Source organism: Pseudopipra pipra, chromosome 3 (assembly GCF_036250125.1).
Source record: "Pseudopipra pipra isolate bDixPip1 chromosome 3, bDixPip1.hap1, whole genome shotgun sequence".
In the NCBI taxonomy this organism is placed as follows: domain Eukaryota; kingdom Metazoa; phylum Chordata; class Aves; order Passeriformes; family Pipridae; genus Pseudopipra; species Pseudopipra pipra.
This window is the reverse complement of record NC_087551.1, coordinates 22,554,005-22,573,817: the sequence shown is the minus strand read 5'-3', so window position 1 is coordinate 22,573,817 and position 19,813 is coordinate 22,554,005. Positions and strand designations below refer to the sequence as shown.

The 19,813-nt window shown below is 46.1% G+C and overlaps 1 protein-coding gene across 3 annotated transcripts in view; it reads left to right on the top strand.

Annotated features, from left to right (window-relative positions):
• The window catches only part of VASH2 (vasohibin 2), a 37,381-nt gene extending 18,137 nt beyond the window's left edge, over positions 1–19,244 (top strand). For all 3 annotated transcript variants that reach the window (XM_064648262.1, XM_064648263.1, XM_064648264.1), the window contains exons 5-7: positions 9,738–10,119; positions 12,017–12,132; positions 16,796–19,244. In XM_064648262.1, the coding sequence (XP_064504332.1) occupies positions 9,738–10,119; positions 12,017–12,132; positions 16,796–16,865 (568 nt within the window). In that variant the 3' untranslated portion in view covers positions 16,866–19,244. The remainder of the gene's footprint in view (positions 1–9,737; positions 10,120–12,016; positions 12,133–16,795) is intronic.
• Positions 19,245–19,813: the final 569 nt, after the last annotated feature.

Sequence of the window (19,813 nt, the reverse complement as noted above, 5' to 3'; positions counted from 1 at the left end):
GCTGCTCCTCAGATGGCTTCCCCTCAAGACTCTTCACCATCTTCATTGCCCTCCTTTGGACACTCTAATAGCTTAATATCCTTGTTATATTGTGGTGCCCAATATTGCACACAGTATTCAAGGTGAGGCCGCAGCAGTGCAGAGCAGAGCAAGACAATCCTCTCCCTCGACCGGCTGGTGATGCTTTGCCTGATGCCCCCCCAGACTGGGTTGACCCTTCTGGCTGTCAGGGCACTGCTGACTCATATTCCCTTTCCATGGTGCTGCTCTCCAGCATCTTGTTCCCCAGTCTGTATGTAGACCCAGGATTGCCCTGTCTCAGGTGCAAACTCCAGCACTTATCTCTGTTGTATTTCATATGGTTGGTGGTTGCCCATCTCTCTAATTTGTCAAGGTCTCTCTGCAGGGCCTCTCTGCCTTTGAGGGTGTCAACAGCCCTCCTAATTTCATGTCATCAGCAAACTTACTAAGTATACCTTTGAGTCCTGCATCCAAGTAATTTATGAAGATGTTGAAGAGAACTGGCCTCAAAATGGAGCTCTGCAGGACCTCACTAGTGACTGGTCACCAGTCTGATGTAATCTGAAACCTTTGTGTTTGACCCATGAGCCTGTTGTTCACCTACTGTGTTATGTATTTTTCTAGCTGTGTGCTGGACATTTTGTCCAGGAGGATAATGCAAGAGACAGTATTGAAAGCTTTCCTCAATTCCAAAAAGTTTACATCAACTGTTTTCCCTTGAAATGATGTCAGTGGATATGTTGTGCTTGTCCTTGTGTCAGGGTTGTGTCCCAAACTATTTGGGGATGAAAGCAGTGGGGGAAATAATCCCCAGGTGGAGTTGATGCTGCTTTGCAGTGTCAGTGTGGCTTGCAGTGCTCTACTTCTAGTAGTGAACTGATTATTCCCCATAACACTTGAACAAAAGGTGAATAGTGGCCTACAGATAACCATGTGTTGTGGTTTTAAGCCCAGCTGGATATTAAGCACCACACAGCCCCTCACTCAACCTGCCCTCTCTCCCACCACCCTGGTGGAATGGGAAGGAGAATCAAAGTAAAACTTGTATCTTGAGATAAGAACAGTTTAGTAGTTGAAAATAAACTAATATACAGTAATAATGATAAATTATAAGAATAATGATAATAAAAAGGGAAAAACAAGTGATACACAATTAAATTGCTCACCACCCGCTGACCGATGCCTTTCCCGAATGCACATCGCCCCCCCCTTCCAGGTAACTCTCCCCAGTTTATATATTGGGCATAACATTCTATGGTGTGGAATATCCCTTTGTTAGTTTGGGTCACCTGTCCCAGCTATGCTCCCTCCCAGTTTCTTTTGTGTACCTCCTCACTGGCAGAGCATGAGACAAGAAAAAAAAATAAATCTGTGATTTAGGATAAACCCGATTTAGCAAAGAAACAAATCATCAGTGTATTATCAACAGCAATATCATTCCAGATCCAAAACACAGCACTGTTACAGCTTCTGAGAAGAAATTAACTCTTCCCTAGCTGAAACCAGGGCACCATGATAACCTAAAAGCGTTGCTGATTTTTCTGCTTGCCTCAGACCTGACTTGTGTTCAGTTTGGTGGTTTTTGATTTTGGTGGGGTTTTTTTGAGCAGTGAGGGAAGCAAAAAAGTTGAAAACTATGTTTTATACTGTTTGGTGTCATTTGAAGTTTCTTCAGAGTTAAGATTTGTATGAATCTTTCTGTCTCTAGATGCTACTTAAAAAACCCCAAACTTATGCTAGACTTTTAAATTGAGAAGGTTTAGTTAGGGGACAGCATGGGGCAGGCTTGTCTTTCTAGGACTTGTACTTACTGTCTTGGAAGTCTCTGTGTGAGAACAGGGACTGTCTGCTGGGTGGTGGTCCAGTAACAGATGCATTAAAGTTTAAAAGATTCATGCAATAGAAAACCCATGTATTTTGCTTGAGATGTGGGTACACAAAGAATGTAGAGTGGTGAGGTGATGGGCCATCTGAATATGTGTATCTGGAAAGGGGCTGGTACGAAGCCTGTGCAAAACCTCGTGCTGTTATGCAGGTGCACCATGAGGGTTTTTGGGAGGCATCTTTGTCATGGCACATGGCAAAGTTTGCTGTTTTTTCTCAGCTGTGAGATTTTGATCTTCAGCATTGCCTTCTCTATGCAAACATGGTGAGGCCAGCAGCTTTCCAAGGTCAGGTGGCTTCCAGAGAGGAGGTGTGCTTACCCTCTCCTAAGTGTCCAGCCAGTGTCTTCACATAGGCCTGAGCTGAGCAGCCCTGCCTGTGTGTGTTAACCTCTGGCTCCATTCCGTATCTCTGGAAATAAGGTGCTGCTTGTAATTCATGTGCTGGCAGGCTTTGCCATGTTGCTTGGATACCAAAAAAAGCACAGCCCACTCCGCGGACCCTCGGCGTGAGCCTTCATTCAAGGACCAGCTCTCAGAGCGGCTTAGCGAGATGTCATTTTAATTGAGCTGCTTGCTGGCTTGTGCAGCTGCCTTTTACTATGTGACTTCTTATAAAATGCTTCCCTAATCCCTCTTGGTGCAGAATTAAGTTTGGCATAATTGCCTGTGCACTAGATCTTGAAGCGGTTTTATAGGGCAGTGAGTTAAAATACTGAGCTACCCTGTCTGCATGCACCAAGGAAGCAGCTGCTGTGAGATGACTGAAAGCTCGTATAGATCTTCCCATATTATTTTGCAGCAGTCTGCACAGCTCTTTTTCTCTGTGTAGCTGTCTGAACTGGCTTCATATCTCTCTGCTTACATGATCTGCTTGTCAGTGCCTAAGCAGAATCATTCCTCCTGCTGTCTTCCCCAGGGCATTTCTCAGTTCATTTGTAAATCAGCTGAGTAATGGTGCGTTCAGCCCACTCTTTCTGAGCAAAGATCCAATCCACTTGAGCTCAAGAAAGGCAATAGTAAACCAGAAAGTGCCAAGGGAATTTTATGCATGCTGTATTCACTTTATTAAAATGTGGAGAGCAAAATATCAGCGGGGGAGAGAGAAGCGGCACAGGGCATCCATCCTCAAGGTGTCCTGTGGAGCGTGTCTGTGTCAGCTGAATGTAACTCACTCCCATTGCCTTCAGCATGCTTCTCCCAGTTCATGTGAGGTAATGGTTAGACCCATGCAGGGTATTAGAGCCCTTGTCCAATAATACGATTGAACAAGGAAGAGGAGAGCAAAAGTGTCTCAGGAGGGAGAAATTATTTAATACACATATACATAAAATATATATATATATATATATATTTAATATATATATACACACTCCCCTATACCTTCTGTGCTTTTAATTGGTGGATGATGGTTATCACCACTGGAGACCTGGGTCCATCCAGCTCCTCCCGCCTAGCAGGTACACCCCTCAACATGAAATGTTTTCAGTAAGGGGTAGAGTTTCTTGCAGTTATTGCAGGATATTGATGTCCTTGTAGTGCCCCTCTTTGTCTCCTGCATGCTTGTCTACAGCTTAACCCACTTGTTATCTGAAATGCAGGAAGGGATGATCCTGCTGAAATAGTCCCTCTGGTAGCTGGGAAGAGCTGGGAGAGAGCTTTTAATTGCTTGCATTGTCACAGTCTAATCTTATGATAGTCTCCTCTGACTGCAGCCAGGCACTGGAGAGTAGGTTTCTCAAAATGAGGGATGCAAGCCTGGCAGTCCCACTTGGGGAGTCTGAACCAGATGCTCAGGCCTTTCTTCCATGGACACTGGAGCTGCCACAGGGAACTCTGGGCCCTCTGTGTAGACAAAATCTATATATGGGCTCAGTAGCACTCTGCCTTAGAGTGAGCAGTCCCAAGCCTGTGGGAAATCCGTCTGACTCCAGGCTGTGGTTGGAAACTTCTCTGAGTGTTTACTGCTGGTGGTTGGAGGCCCTCTGAGCAGTTGCTTGGTTGCTCAGAAAAACAGCTCTTCTGTTTCTACTGAAGCCTTATCTGATGGTTTTGAAGCTGAGGTTTATTTTCCTCCTGTTACACCTCCTCACTCTAAGCTAGCAGCTTCAGCATTGCTAGTGTAAATAAAGCTGCCTCCTCGCTCCTCAGCCTGCCATCATCCCTCCAGCTTGCTGGTGCCCAGTGGCACAGCCTGCCATGATGGTTTGGGGCACCTGCTCGTGTCTCCCCAGCCCATGTGGGTGGCAGAAGAGGAGAGAACTAGACACCCTGTGGTTTTCTGTGCTCATCTTGACCAGATTTCAGCTATACCCACCCTTGCTGGGCTCTGAGACATGAGGCACTGCCATGCCATCTTGTCTGATTTAAATAAGGGAGAATTTCAAACTAATAAATAACAAATTGATTAGCACAAGCAGTGCAATGGGCACTTATTTGCTCAGTAGTAGGTTCATCTGGCTTTCCCTTTTTTGTCTTTGGTTTGCAGCAGTGTTAGGTATGGTGCTGAGTCTTCTTGCAGCTGGAAAAGCACTTATGAGTCTGGGCACTGGGACAGATTCACTCGGGCGTCGGTGTTGATGGGCTGGGCTGCTCAAAAGTTGATGCTGGCACTTCCATCTGGAACCTGAATAGGCCTTGGTTTGGCTCTGCAGGGCCTTGGTGTGCTCTGTTAATGTTTGGGCTTTTTCCCTTTGGGGATCAGAGGAAGGTCTCCCCATGTCCCCTGCCCCAGCGGTCTCTGTTGGTCTGGGTCCCTGTTGGTGCTGCAGGCACAGTGCAGGGACAGCATTAGTCTCCTCACCTGCCACTGGCACGTCCCTTGCACAGTTGTGGCTGTCACCTTGTCAAAGGCTAAACTCCCATTCAAGCTGGTTTAGACACAGGTGGGCTGTGGTGCTCACAGTGTGTTCCCTCACCTGCTGTACAGCTGGCTGTGCTTCCTAATAGTGGTGGGAAAACTGCTGGTAGCAAGTTACCTGAGCTCACCTAGCCATGGGGAGCTACCTACTCTCTGGTGGGTGCTGTCAGCTTCTAAGACAGAGTTCCAGCAGTGTTCAAAGCCCAGAGACACGGTGCTGGCCACACTGAAAGATCCTGCTCTGATTATTTGGTAATAAGTGTCCTGATTTAGGAATGGTGCTTCTCAGTTCAGTGCCCCTACTGAGCCTCTCCAAACCATGGCTGCTCTCTCTCACTCCCCTGTATTCCCGTCTCCCTACGGAGTTGAGAATTGAGAGGCACAAAGGGCAAACATAATGGGTTGAGAAAAGAACAATTTACTGAAAACAGCAATGAGATAAGAAAATGAACAGTAACAGCAACAGTATTAATAACAAAAGTGAAGGTGATTCACTTGCAAAATGCTCACTGAGCTGGACCTGACTGCAGTCATGCCACCCCACCACTCTCTGGCTCAGGACCAGTGCCACACTACACCGACTGTCCTGTCCACCACATTTTCTTGACCAGAAGGAACCCCTTCCCCCAGGAAGAGATTCCCTTTCCCTGCCCCCGGCAGTGACATGAAGTGTTATAGAATAACATCTGTGTCCTAGCCATGCCCCCTCCTGGCTACTGCAAAAAATGAACCCTGTCCTAGCTGGAACCAGGATAATAAGGGGAAAAAAAAAAGCAAGGGAGAACATTTTTTTTCTAAGAGTTGCTGCTGGCAAGTAAACAAGGTGAAGGGCTTCAAGTCTCTCTTCTGGCTGGGACCTGCTCTGTGCTCTGCAGTGGGGGCACCTGTGTAGGGGAGGGTCTGTACTGGGAGCAAGATGGTGGGACTTCTTTGTAGGATGTTGTTTATTTTAGAGTCCACCAGGAGATGAAGAAGAAAAAACCAAAACAACCCTAAATCACAGAAGGCCATTGCTTGAGTCATTATGTGAGTGTGCAGATTTAAAGAAAACCCATCCATATGCTTTCTGCTCCAGAGTTTTAAAACTGAGGGGTTGATTCAGCTAACACCTTAACTAATTCTCCCCTTTGGAACTGACTAAGGATACTGCTCTGCTTTTCCCTACTGCCTAGGAAGATCCAAGTGATGGCCAAAGGGCAGGTTTTGTGTCCCGGGTCTTGCTTGTACTTGAGTCTGGGATCTGAACGTCTCCCAAGTATCCATGCTAGGTTGTGCATGAGCCTGGGTGGTGAAGGCGAGAGGACTATGGGAAGCAAAACGACCTGTGGCTCAGAGGATAGTGTGTTTGGAGACTTGCAGATCCCTAGGAGCTGCATGCTGCCATGGGAAATCTGGCCCTTCCTGCAGGCTGCTAGCAGTAATGGTGTGCTCAAGTAAGCCTACTTGTTAATAGGCCTTTTTTTTCCCCCAAGTCACTGTTAAGTGTGATGGAGCCCTTCTTTCCTGGAGAGGGCTGCGCACCTATCTGATGTTTGGAAGTGTGAATGAATTCCTCGTTTTGCTTTGCTTGTGTGCACAGCTTTTGTTTTACCTGTTAAACTGCCATTATCTCGACCCACAATTTTTCTCTTCTGGTTTTGTCCCCCATTCCACTGGTGGGAGTGTGAGTGAGCAGCTGTGTGGTGCCCAGTTGCCAGCTGGGGTTAAACCATGACAGCTGAGTTTGGGAATCTCCAAGGGATGGGGACATGCCATACTAACCCATTCTGTGAAAACTCAGTGGAGCTCCAGGTATTGTCCTGGTGCATATCCTGGGTATGGGGAAAGAGGAGGGATACTGGGGCAAGAGGTGGCTAGCCAGAAGATTAGAATCCCTCTTGTGTGATCTCCAAGGAGATCAATACTATTTTTCTGCTGCTTTGATTTACGTGAAGACCCAGGATCGAGAGGCCACTGAGCTTTCACTACAGCTGCTTTTGCCCTCTCCTGCTCTGCCCTGCTTTGCTATTGTGGCATGTAATTTACTCCCCGACTCTCCATCCTGCAGTTACAGTCCTGGCTCAAAAGTGTGATTACAGCTGCGGCGTTGCTGTGTCGTTGCCTTTTGTTTGCCACAATACAGCTCTCCTTGGGCAGAGCAGAAAGGAAAAGATATATAATGATGCATGGACGGAGGGGAAGATCTGACGTGCCTTTCCAGCCCGTTTGCTGTGTATTTCATCTCGGGTGGGGACTCTCGTTAACTGTCGCTCAGCGAAGCAACCTGTACCTAAAGGTTAATTTCCACAGCAGTTGTTGCTGGGTTATTTGATGGTGGGTAATTTCTGCCCTCAAAAGATTCTTTTACTCCTACTTGGTATTTAATGAGATTAAATTGCAACTTCTCTGAGACCTCGTGGCAGAAGTGTGTATGTGTAGCAGGTGGCCACCAAAGCTTTGTGTGGACTTAATAGAAAGGCACTCGGGGAGCAGAGAGAAAACTCTTTCATAATGAGGGGGAAAAATAGTGGCAATGTTTGAAAGCTTCACAGGTGTTAATAAAAGATACTGCTTTGTCAGTTACATAGAATGATAAATACAATGGGCTTTTGCAAGAATCTGTAGGACACAAATTATTGTAACATGACTTTGATGTACACAGGATGCTCTTTTTAAAGCCTGAAGCAAGGTGACCTTTTATATGAGGTGACTGTGGGCTGAGTTTTCCAGTTGACATAATGGTGCTGGGCCCCAACTCTGGCTTTGCAGTGAATTTATTTAATTTATTTAATTCTACTGATTGCATGTTTTTTTTCTTGGAGAACCTAGTCCTAAGGCAACAGTGATCCAATGAGACCACCAAAGGCAAATAGAGCTGCTTCTGTTCTGTGTTGATGTAGTTGATAGCGGGGTGGGCTTTGACAGTTGCTGCAGGGTGTTTGTGTTTGATGTAGGTGAGCAGGAGGTGGGTGCACATAGCCTTGGTTGAGTGAGGGATGTGTGTGTGTGTTAGGGAGGTCTGTGCTCTGCGTGCTTATCCAGGCTTATGATCTGCGGACAGTGAAGTGCACCGTGAGCTGGGCCTGTAGTGTTGTCCATTCCTATAGCCTCTCTTACATTTTCTCCAGGCTGCCAAAGCTGATGACATCTACCATTGAATGTAGTTAAACTTGTTTGACATGGAACCGAAAAGCTTTCCTGTGGCTGTTCTGAAAGATTTGGCCAATGTGTTTTTCTTGACTGTCGGGTTTTTTTGTTTGTTTAACTACTTGCTCGACCTTGGATTCTGGGCAGTTCATAAATCTCTTATTAGTTGGTTTCTGCATTCACTTGGGGGGCGAATGGTTGAATATGTGAAATTCAACAGGGATCAGGTGGGTGAAATACTCCCCTGAGAAAATGCTTTAGAGACAGATGAGAGCCACTGGATGCTTTTCCTGCATCTCTGTAGAGAGAAGAGGTGAAACACTGGATGTGGGTGGGCAGGGATAAACATCCCTGGGAGTTGCACTGGTGGTGAGGTGCTGGCATGTCAGGCTGGTCAGAACCAGAACTGAGCCCAAATTGTGTTTTATGGTGTTGGTACAAAGGCTTTTTCTGTTCTCAGCTTCCCAGCAGCTGTCAGGCAGCCATGCTGTGCAGGCAGGGGAGGAAGGCTGGCCACAGTAACATCCCAGGACATCTCAGCTGTGCAGTGGCTCTTGTTTCGCTGCCCTTTTTGGGTATGGGGTGGAGAGAGGAGGGGATGCTGCAGATCCCCAGAGCAAAATCCTGGTCAGAGCTGGTTCCTGCAGCTCCAGTAGAATGTAATGCCACTTCTCCATCCGTCAGGATACCCTGACACTATCCTGGCAGCGCTGCCCTTTGGGGCATTGTATTTGTAGTGGCAGCACCCTGACTGACTGCCTTGACTGCATCTGCTTCTGGGGGCGGCTTCAGGGTTGCAGCAGGTGCCTCTGGCTGGAGTAACCCCAGGCTGGGGAGTCTCGCTGCAGCCTTTTCTGGTCGTCCCTCCTCCATTCCCCAGGCGTGGGTGGGGGCCTCAGCTGCAGAGGGGAAGGGCACCTGCTGTCCCAGGGGCCAGGTGCCAGCACGTGGAGCCAGGGTGAGTTTCAGCTGTCCTGGTATTAGCAGCAGGGAGCTGCATGCAACGTAAGTGCTGACGCAAAGCTGTTTGCATGAGGGATTCTCAGCCGGTCCTTTCCCTGGCACGGGCCAGCAGCCTCCCAAGGAGATGGCCCCAGACCTGTGTGTAGTTCCCCTCTGAGATCTCATACTACGTTGTTATGGCACTTGGTCCTGGACTCTGCATGTGCTGCATTTGAAATGGGCAGACAGTGATTCCGGGGACAGGTTTTGCTTTTTGAAAGCGTTTGTTCCTGACCATGTCTCTGTGCTTATCTAATTACCCATCTGGTGATTTTGTTCATCTCAGCAATGTGTGACAAGGGTAACATGCAAAAACACTATTGTATGAGGTGTGGCAATGTTGAGGGCCAATTTACAGAAGGGAAGGCAGGCTGTCACCTTGGAGAGGAATAAATTCGGATTTTTTTATAGTACTTGAAGATGTGAGAAAATGAGGCTCAGTAACCTGAGTCGTACCCCCGTGAAAGGTAAACACTTTTCTCTTTTGGGAGATGAGAGTTTGATGTTGGTATCAAATGGGGGAGTTCCCACAGATCTAGGCAGGGTGGTCTCTCTTTAGTCATGCTGACTTGAACGGTGTTGTGGTTTTTTCCCTTCCCCCTAAGTGTGATTAATAGTCAGGCCCTTCCCTATCTGAACCATCGCGTCTTATTCTCCAAGCAATGAAATGGGCTTTGGCAGCATTGACTGTTTCTGTATCAGAGTGAGAATAAGTTTGTGTTTGCAAGAAAGCCCTTGCCCTGGCAGTTAAAAAAATCAAACCAAACTGCTGAAGATGTTTTACAGGTGTCATTGTGAGGGCCCCTTTCCCAGCGCTGTTGTTGCCTTGACGCAGTGCACATCAGATACTTAACGAACGGGCAGCCCTCTGTGGAACGATTCCCCATCAGCTTTAAAACCCACTTCTCAGGGAACTATTTTCATCATGTGGTGCTTGGGATTTACTGCAACGGCCGGTACGGCTCACTGGGCATGAGCAGACGATCAGATCTGATGGACAAACCTCTAACTTACCGAACTCTGAGCGACCTCATCTTTGAATTTGAAGACTCCTATAAAAAGTACTTACATTCAGTCAAAAAAGTAAAAATTGGATTATACGTCCCGCACGAGCCGCACAGCTTTCAGCCCATCGAGTGGAAACAGCTGGTCCTCAATGTATCCAAAATGATGCGCACAGAAGTCAGAAAGGAGCTGGAGAAGTTTGCCAGGGATATGAGGATGAAGGTAGGCCTGTGCACCTGGGTGGTGGGCTCAGGGGCAGCTGTGCCTTGTCCTATCCCCCAGAGATGGGTCTTGCCCTGTGTCAGCAGACTGATCCCAGCCTGAGATGAACCAGATATCAGGTGGACTGGGCGTGTGCTTAAATCTGTCTTGGTGGTGCTCCCCCAGGATTTGGTGCATTTTCAAACCCTTGTAGCTATTTAGTTCAAGGATCTCCCCTTCAGCCTGAAAAACACTTGAACCCATACTTGTCCCTGGCCATCAAGGACCTATTTCCCACTTTGCTTTTCTCAATGACTCCAGAAGAATGTGGCTGGGAAGAATCAGCATGGCTGGGGCTGGAACTGGTGGGAAGGGTGGCCTGGTAACAGGTAGGAATCTGCTCTTTGCACCTGAACTGCAAGGGATGCCACAGGACATCCGTGTCAGTGGTTGCCTCTCCTTGCAGGGCATGCCAGTGGGCTTGCCCTGTGCTGCCTGATGTCCACCACCCTCAGCTAAATCACAAAGTGGATTACATGGGAAAGGTGAGTAAAGCAAGTCGTTGGCAGACTGATGCTTCCCTGCCAGTTGGTTGGACTGAAGAGCTCAGAGAGAAACAACAGGGAGACAGGGCAGGCTGCCAGGGTGGAGGAGATTTTGGCTGCCCTTGGGGATGAGGGGTGTCCCTGACCGTGCCTCTGAGCCTGGCATAGGCCAGGAGCTGTTTGTGGTCGTGGTGGAAGGAGATTTGGTGCCTTTCCAGCCTGCTGCTGGCAGTGAGAGCAGAGCAGGTGTGTTGCTAAGTATGGGTTCTGGCTCTTGTGGAGAGGTATGTGGCATCGTGTCCAAGTTATTCTGGGTTCCTGTCCCCTTCCCTGATAAAGAACGGCTCCTACGTAGCAGCCACGTGCCTTCTTGGCTGAGGCACCTGCCCCTTTGCCCTGACCTTGGGGTGAACATTTCCAGTGGCATCGGAGCCCCTGTGTTCTGCTGCCGTCTCTCCTGCCCTGCCAAGGAGTTTTGAGGGCTGTCTTGTATCATACTATCACCTTAAGAATGTGGTCTTGATTACTGATGTAATTACATTTTTTCTTCTTTTCACTTCTAATCTATTCATACACTTTTAATATTACCTAGAGAGCAAACAGCTGAAGCATGCTCTAGTTGAAGAAGTCCATATGGGTGGGTGGGTGACTGAATTTTATACTTGCTTTTGATAGAGGGACCAGCTCTGTCTGCGTGCTGAGCTGTGACGTTGAGTCCAGTCCTTTTGAGCGCCTCAGGGCCAGGACCAGAGCCCTGAACTCTTGAAGGTGGAAGGCCCTGCATCTGACCTTTCCCTTGAGTTACTTCAGAATTTGAGCCACTTGATTCAGAGGGCTCCTATTGTGAGGGGGCTGACTTTGAAGGGTCAGGTCTTTAAAACAGCCTGAAGCGCGAGTGTCGTGCTGATGGCCTTCTGAGGTTGGAGGGCCTGGAAGATGTGAGCAAGGTGGAGACCTGCTGAAAAGTCTCACTGTCAGAGAGTTCAGCTGCCAGCCTGAGAGATGGTCACCTCTGTGTAGAGAAAAGCTGGAGAGGGCGATTTGGCTGCCTGAGTTTCCTTCAGCTGAGGCTCAAAGTCATTTTTCTTATCCTTTGCTGTTGCCAGCTCTGAAGAAAGCCGTGGATGAGACAGTATTCAGCTGGGAACTGAATTGGTGACACTGAATTTTTGCAGGAGGCCCCAGAACAGCTATCACATAACAGCTTTGGGTTCCTCTTAACCTGGACAGGGTTTGAATAAGCCCCAAGGGACTGAAGGCTCTTTGTGTGCCATCCCTGCTACTGTATGAGGCCCTTTATTTTAATTTTTTTATTTTCAGTGAATCATTGCCTTTATTGAAGGCCAATTCCTTCCCTCCCCCATCTCTCACAGATTCTGAAACCCTCAAGTGCCCATTCTCCGATGAAAGAGAGATCACGGGGTAAGTCGCTGTCCCCTCGTCGAAGGCAAGCGAGCCCTCAGAGACGGGCATGCAGAAGAGATAAATCGTGAGTATTCCTGCCACCATCACTGCTGGGTCAGAAATGGAGGGTGATGATGCGTTGTTTGGCTGTACAAAACTTACATGCTCAGTGGCATATATAGCAAAACTGCCCCAGGTACCCTTTGCTACCAGAGAGGCTCCAGAAGCCGCTGGTACTGCTGGTCTCCTGGCATTCCTGCTGCCCAATGACCCCTCTGTGCAGGGTCCTTGGACTGTCCAACTTACAGGGATGGTAGAAAAGTAAACCTTTTCTCTTCTTTCAAAAGGGGAAACATCACTTGCATTGCATTCTTTGATTTTAATCACCTTAAAAAAATCCCAGACCACTTCCCTTTTGTGTTGTAGCTAATAGTTGTTCCTTAGCTGTGTGGGGAAGCATGGACTAACTGCATGTAATACCTCTAAATGGATAAAACTGAGCTTCCAGATCACAGGCCTTTTACAGCCACTGGCAATTCAGACTCCCTTACCTTAGATGTGGAAGAGTTGAGTTTTAGCTATACTGCCTCGTGCCAGGAACCTGACAACTGTGAAAGCCTATACGTAACCCGGATTAGTCACATATTTATGATCATCATTTTTTAAATAGGCTCCCAGACTACTGTCTCAGCACTTATTTATTTATTTTAAAGCAGCTAACAAAGACATTAGACTAACCTTCTAAAGATAACTTCAAGATACTTTGGCAGCACATGATTTCACAGCAGGCTTTTATTTTTACGTGTGAATTCACACTCAGTCCGCGATGCTGTACTTTGGGCTTCATCACTGAGAGCTCCTTGTTTAGTGCATAGATAATTATAGTTGTAATGGGCTCAGCTGTTCTAGGCTTTTTTACCTCCTGGATTCTTTTTGAGGGACAGTTTCATTTTTGGGTTTCTGATACTGTTTCTGCAGTTGCTGGAGTGGATTATGTATTTATGGAGAGGAGTGTCTCACTGAGCTTGGAGACTCTCCAATTGGGCTGGTTTCCTGAGAGAGCTGCTGGGCATGTGGCTGCTCTGCAGTGACTGATTCCTCCTTGGCAGCTTTGCTTTTCTAGGACAGAAAGGCAAGTGACGTATGGATGGCCTTGCAGTGGCTTCAGCACCTGTTACCTGCTGTGTTGCTCTGTATCTAGAGCAAACCCTGAGTCACCATGACACAAGATTCAGGACCCAGCTGTAGCATGATGATCTCTGAGCTCTGAAGGGGGAATGGCAGCCCCTCATCAGGGATGAGCTGAATGGCACACACCAGCTTGTACAGCAGTTGACACGGGGTGAGAAATACGAGAGGAGAAACTGGGTATTTTCTTCGGCATATTGATGGATCTCCGAGAACCTGATGGAGTGGGAGGCCTTTGTGTTACACACAGAAGAGGAAAGGCTTTCAGGTTTGCTAGGCTTTAGGCTGGAATCCTAGCTAAAGAATGGCTGTGATTATCAACACTGTGTTTTGTTTCTTTGTGGATGTCTTACTCACATGCTGTAATTGCAGCTTTTCCAAGCTTGCAGGGGAGGGGGAGAGAAGTGTTTTGCTCTAGTGTGAGCTGGCAGGGGCTGTATAACACATTCATTTGAAAGGCTTCACCTGCTGATGACAAGCTGTTATTACAGTCTGCGTTTTGTCAACAGTAAAATTATATGGGCCTGCTGGGAAAAATCTCCCACTGAAGAATATATGAACTGGAATGGTGAACTGGAATGTCTTTGCTGGATTGTTTCTGAAGGACAAAGACTGAAGCGGTGCTTCAGGACAGAAGGGGATTTTACAGCCTCAAACCTTTAACTTCTTATCCTTACTAGATTATTAGGTGGTGGCTGCTAGCAAGCCCATGATAGCCTTTTAGCCTGGAAATGCAGCTACAAGGCAGATAGGGCGCATTGCAGGAAGCAGGTGGTGATGCACTATGCAGTACATGCCTGTCTAGGAGGCTGGTGTGTGGTCAAATTGCAGCTCATTAACTGAGCTATGTAAGAGTCCATGTGCTCTTAGCCCACAGCTGCTGTGATCCTGCTAAGAGGGGACAGCATGAATACAGAGGATATAGGGTGGAGTGAATCTGGTAAGTGTGAAGCTTTACTGTGTCCACTTGTCCATCCTCTGAAGTCCCAAAGTGGGAGGGTTGTGCAGCAGCCTGGAGAATCTCTGCTCCTAAATGTCAGTTCACCAGCTCTACTTCCTTTCAATTTCATGTTGAGACTTAACACATGCGTGCTCTGGGAGTGTCATGGCAACACTGGCCTTGTGTGCTTCCAGCCCAATGTCACTGCTGAAAGGAAAATTCTGTTAGTCTGTTTTATTAGGATGTGCAAGGAGGCAGGATTATATTAGGATCATGTAAGGATGTGCAAAATCAGGCAGATCCAGTGCAGAATACTCATGAATACTGTGTACTCAGCAACTAGGCACAGCTTGCTCACCTCTCATGGTCAAGGCACTTTGGACAGGAGGGGTGATCTGACAGGCCAGTACAGCAGAGGTCCCTCACTTCAGAGGACAGGTTTGGTGTAAGGTCATTTGCCAGCCAAGAAGATTGGGATCTGTGGTGCCTCTGGTCCAACAAATTCTTGTCTTTTCCTAAACCTCATGGAGGACAGTCTGTTTGTAGCTAGAAGCTACAGAGAATTGTGGTGGGTGGGTGGGTGGAAATGGGTATGTCACCAGGGGTGTGCAGGGACTCCCCATCTCTGTTGGATAGTCAGAGCAGGTAGAACCATCCAGACATGCTTTAATTAAAACCATATTCTAGCTTTAATTAAAGGGAGAAAAGGGTGTGAAGAGCATCCATAAATTGGAGGGAGGGAGGAAGGATGCTGGAAATTTCATACAATGCATCTCTTGCTGGTCTCTGACTCCTCTGCAAGCTCTGATGGATGCAGCTTGTAGCTTGTTTACCGGCTAGTCAAATCCCATCTGCTCTGAAGGAATAAAGTGAAAAATCCAAACTATCTTACAGTGATTTCTTTAAGTGTGATTCCTTCTTGCAAGTGAGAGAGACCAGTGAGGACTCCTTCACATCTGTGAAGTACTTCCAAACTGAGATAAACACAAGGGTGCAGAGCAGTACTGCAAAGAAGATGATGAGGTTATTATTAGAGGTGCTTGGGTAAGTGGCAAAACAACAGGTTTCATTCATTCAGTGTGACTAGGCAGAAGAGCATTAGCTGTCCATAGCAATGTCCCCAGCTCTCGAATGCTGTGTAGAATCTCAGCAGAGATCTGGTGTTAGCAGTTCTGCTCTTAAAAATAAATATCAAAAAATTCCCTATTGAATTAAAGAATTAAAAAAAGATTTTGGAGTCTCTGCCATACACGTGTATGTGTAAGCTGTACACCCTCACCTCTTAGGGCTGCAGCAGTACAGCTCTTCCACCAGTGCATGTACCCAGCACACTCCATGGGCAGGGCCAGGCTTTCCCTGGCCTGCCAGCCCGCCTGTGGCATGCTGAGCTGCCTCTCCCGAGGCTGTGCTGGCTGCCCTGAGCAGCTTCTGTGGAAATGGGCCGGCAGCTGGAACGCGGAGATAAGCGCCAGCCTGGCAGTGCAAACTCAGGGGTCACAGCTGCTGCATAATGAGCAAAGAGTGAGTGCACAGAGCTGCAAGCCAGGTCTGAGGAGCTGTAGGAAAACACTGGAGCCATTACCAGCCTCACATTGTACTACTCTGGGCTTTAGCTGTGTTTCTGCAAGGAAGCAGACCTGCTGTAGAGTACTAGGAGAAATGTGTGTTTTAAACAATATCTGCCTTAAGAAAAGCAAACGTACGGCTTAGTGTGAAAGCAGCTAGGAGCCTGGAATAAACTCAGATTAGACACTTCCATAGACTATAAATCAGCTGGAATGTTTTGGTTTGACAACTTTGTTAAAGGAGCTTTTCCACTGCTTTCTAAATAGGGATAGACTGATTGCTCCAGGTTTCATTTGGTTCAGGCTGTTGAGACACTTAAATGACCTAATAGCATCTGTGTGTGTGTGATTGCTCAAGTGAATGGCTGGACGGGGTCAGCATGTTGGGTGCCAGGAGACCCCTGAGATTAGCTCAGTTGGTTAGGGCATAATGCTACTAACACCAGGGTTGTGGGTTTGATCCCTGTATGTGCCATTCACTTAAGACTCGATGATCCTTGTGGGTCCCTTCCAACTCAGAACATTCTGTGAAATGAGAGGAGGGGGAGACTGAAGGAGTTCACCTTGTGTTTTCTGTTTGGGGGGCTCTAGCCCTTCACACAGACCTAGCCAAGAAAGGGCAGGCTCGGAGAGAAGACACAGTGGCCACGTGAGAGGCCCTGCCTGTTTGTTCTCAGCTGTTTCACCTTTATTCTAAAAGCTGGAATCCTGCTCTGGGGTAGATGACAGAGTAGTAGGTGGAATGTGTCTAGTCTTGTCTACTCATTTAGGCCCTCTCCCAAGTCAGGGATGGGTGCTTCCAGGCTCAGATCATGGACCTGAGCATGGGACAGCTTGTTCTTCACTGGCACGTGGCTTCAGAGGCAGCACACAAGTAGCTCAATCACGTTAGTTCCTTTGGCAGATTCAGCAGGATCGTGCTTATGATGAGAAAATTAGAAGTAGTGAGGCCTGTTTTGAAGTGAACCTTTCCCTGTGTTCCCATTGTGCTGTCCACACCTGTGGCAGCATGGGATTGCTGGTCAGCAGCGCCCTCTTCCCTCTTTTGCTCGCAGGCCTGCGGTGGTGGACAAGAAGGGAGACCTGGCGACACTCAACGAGGTGGGCTACCAGCTCCGCATCTAACAAAGCCATACTGGACAGAGGGCTTCCTGCTGCTTCCCACTGCACTTTACCTGCACTCCGTTGGAAAGGAAAAGGAATGGACTATTTATTAACTTATGTACTCCCACAATAAAAGTTTTACCTAGAAAATAGAAGGGGGGGATTTTTTTTTTGGTGGCAGTATTTATTTCAATTTATAGAAAAGGCATCAGCAAAGGGAACCTAAAATTAGGTTTGCCAGGATAGGAGATTTTTCTTCCCCTCCCATCATGTAGCAGGTGACTCTGTGGTGTGAGTTTCTTCAAATATCATTTCCCTGTACAAGTGTTAATTGAACTTGGCACTGTGCTGGGTAGTAGCATTGGAATAACTAAGGAATCTTAGTTTTAAGATGTGCTGGGGTGCAGTGCAGTTAAAAGAAAAATCATATTCAGTATTAATCTTTAATTCAGCAATAAAAGTAAGCAGTGCAGAAGTGGCATAAGTTTTTAAAGTATCAACATTACCTCACTAGACTTAATAGATATGCAAAACTGTCAGTATTATTGTTTTCTCACTAATTTGTACTGTCTCCCAGCATTTCTGGTAGTATTAAAACAGCACTGGATATTTTACTGCCACCTGTATTATTTTCTGCATGTTGCTGAAAGATGTTAAGTAATAGTAATATGCAAGTGTATTCTTAATACTGACATCTTATTAGGCAAGATATGAGGTTTTGGGTTTTTTAAACGATGACAATTGATGAATAATGGATTTTTAAACTTTCATAATTTTTTTTATACTTTTGTCACAAGCTTTTAGTCTTTCCTGACTACACTGCTAAAGCACAAAACGTAGAGATTGCTGTTTTGGAGAGACAAGTGTTCACCTATTAGTCAGTTTTTTTCTCATATATGTACCTGGAATAATGGAAAAACTGTCAGAATTGCTAACCTGAGTCTCTGTGCTTTTCTTTCCACATTTGTGTGTAAATTTGAACCTTGTCTTTGAAAGGCTGAGCAGTCTCCAGTGGTGATGCTTTGTCATCTTACAGTCAATCAGAAATGGCAGGCTGAAGTTAACCTTCTGCTGTGCTGCTGTAAGGGGGTTTTCCTACATGTGCTGTAGGTCTCACTGCTTAGTGAAACCTGAATAAGGAAGTGTGCCCGAAATAGCTGCAAATCAAGCTTTTCTGCTTCTTTCCAACTCAATCCTTTTGTTCTAAGACTTGGCTAAGGACCTGTGACCGACAGCAGCGTTCTCAAGTGACATGGTAAGACTTACTGGGGTTCACCATTCACATTAGTGAAGTTCTCTGGAACCATTCGAGTGCTGCATTCCTGGAAATATTTCATTAGGTGCCTAAACATAAACTGGATTATTGTGCAAGTCCAGCCTCTACCCTTTGTGCTGTGCTTATAGATGATACTGCCATGGGCCTTGTGTACCTCCACTCCTGGGCACGTGCTTTTTGGGATCTCAGTGAAGACAGGACGTTGTAACAGACCATGATGCTTATTCAAATGGAATGATTTAAGCTCCTAGAACACTTGTATCAGCCAGCAAATGAATGAACACAGAAGGAGACAATTGCTTGTACACAAACCTCATTGCCCAAAAAAGTCAATGAATTTCACCTGCCTAGGACAGGAAGAAAACACCAGGACCCTGCAACCTTCTACAACCAGTGAAAGGCTTTGTACCACTTAGACTTCAGAAGGTCAAAGAAGAAAACTTTTCAAATGTATGACTCTTCTTTATCCAAGTTTACCATATCAATTACAGGGAGGCCTTTCCCATCCCTCTTTCTGTAAACTTTTCCACTCCCGTGTTCACAATAGGGATTTTTTTTAGTTAATGAGTGAATTTGAAGAGAGGGAAATACTCTTTTAGTAGAAATTATTGTGTAATTTGACATCAGCTGCAGAGTTTCAGTTTTAAACTTTGTGCTGCCCAGTGTCTTGCGACCTAAACAATGTTTTTTTCATGTATTCCTTAGAATTTCTCATGCATAAAATGACGTGGAAAAACTTTTGATCAGCTGTATCCTATAGCACAAGATTATCTGATATGTGGCAAGTTTTTTCTATGAAACCATGGTTTACTTCAGCTCAAGTAATGTCTGTATACAGTTTTTACTATTGTCCAGCACAATTTATTTTCTTTTAACTTACACTGAAGCTTTTTAATGCTGTAGAGGTGTTTGACAAAGTGCTTTTGGTTCTTGTTTTGATGTTCAGCTGAAATATTCTCTTGAAATTTGCTTATGATGCCATTTGTCTTAAGTGTGGTCCAAGTGACAGCAAAGTGGTCAAATAGTGTAGAAAACATGCATGACTCTTTGGGCTTTTTTTCATCACTTGTATATGCACAGCATGAAACTTCAATAAAAATATCATTGTAGTCTTTTTTTTTTAATGACTTACTTTTTTTTTTTATTCTTGCTCTTAACACAGACTGTAAAAGTTGCTACAATTGAACAATGTTTTTAGCTGTAACCTGGATGTACCCAGAAATTTGTTGCATCTGTTTAGATATGAGGTTCAACTTTGAGATTACTCAGATACTTGCAATCAGACAGCACCCAGTATCAAAGAGGTAGTCAGCATTAACCTGACTGTTAACAGGTGAAAGAAATATCTTTAACTGATACTACCTCAGAGTAAAATAGCCCCCTCCAAATCTCAGCAATTTAAACTGAATGTTTTAGGTTTTGAGGAACTTTTTTAATTCAGCTGGTTTTGTGATTACTACCACTGTACTTCCTGCGTTATTCTCAAGGCACAAAGTAATTGCAGTCGTTTGCCTGTAGTCAGGAAAAGGGAACAGAGATGAAAATTCTACAAGTGCTCCTGAGAGACAATTGCATCTGAATGTGATTTCATGAACATGGGTGCAGGTTTTCCAGCACTACACTGAAATGCAATTCTGTTACTTTTAAGTGGGTTCTACATACATATCCACATGTAGTTTGACCTGTTTTCAGC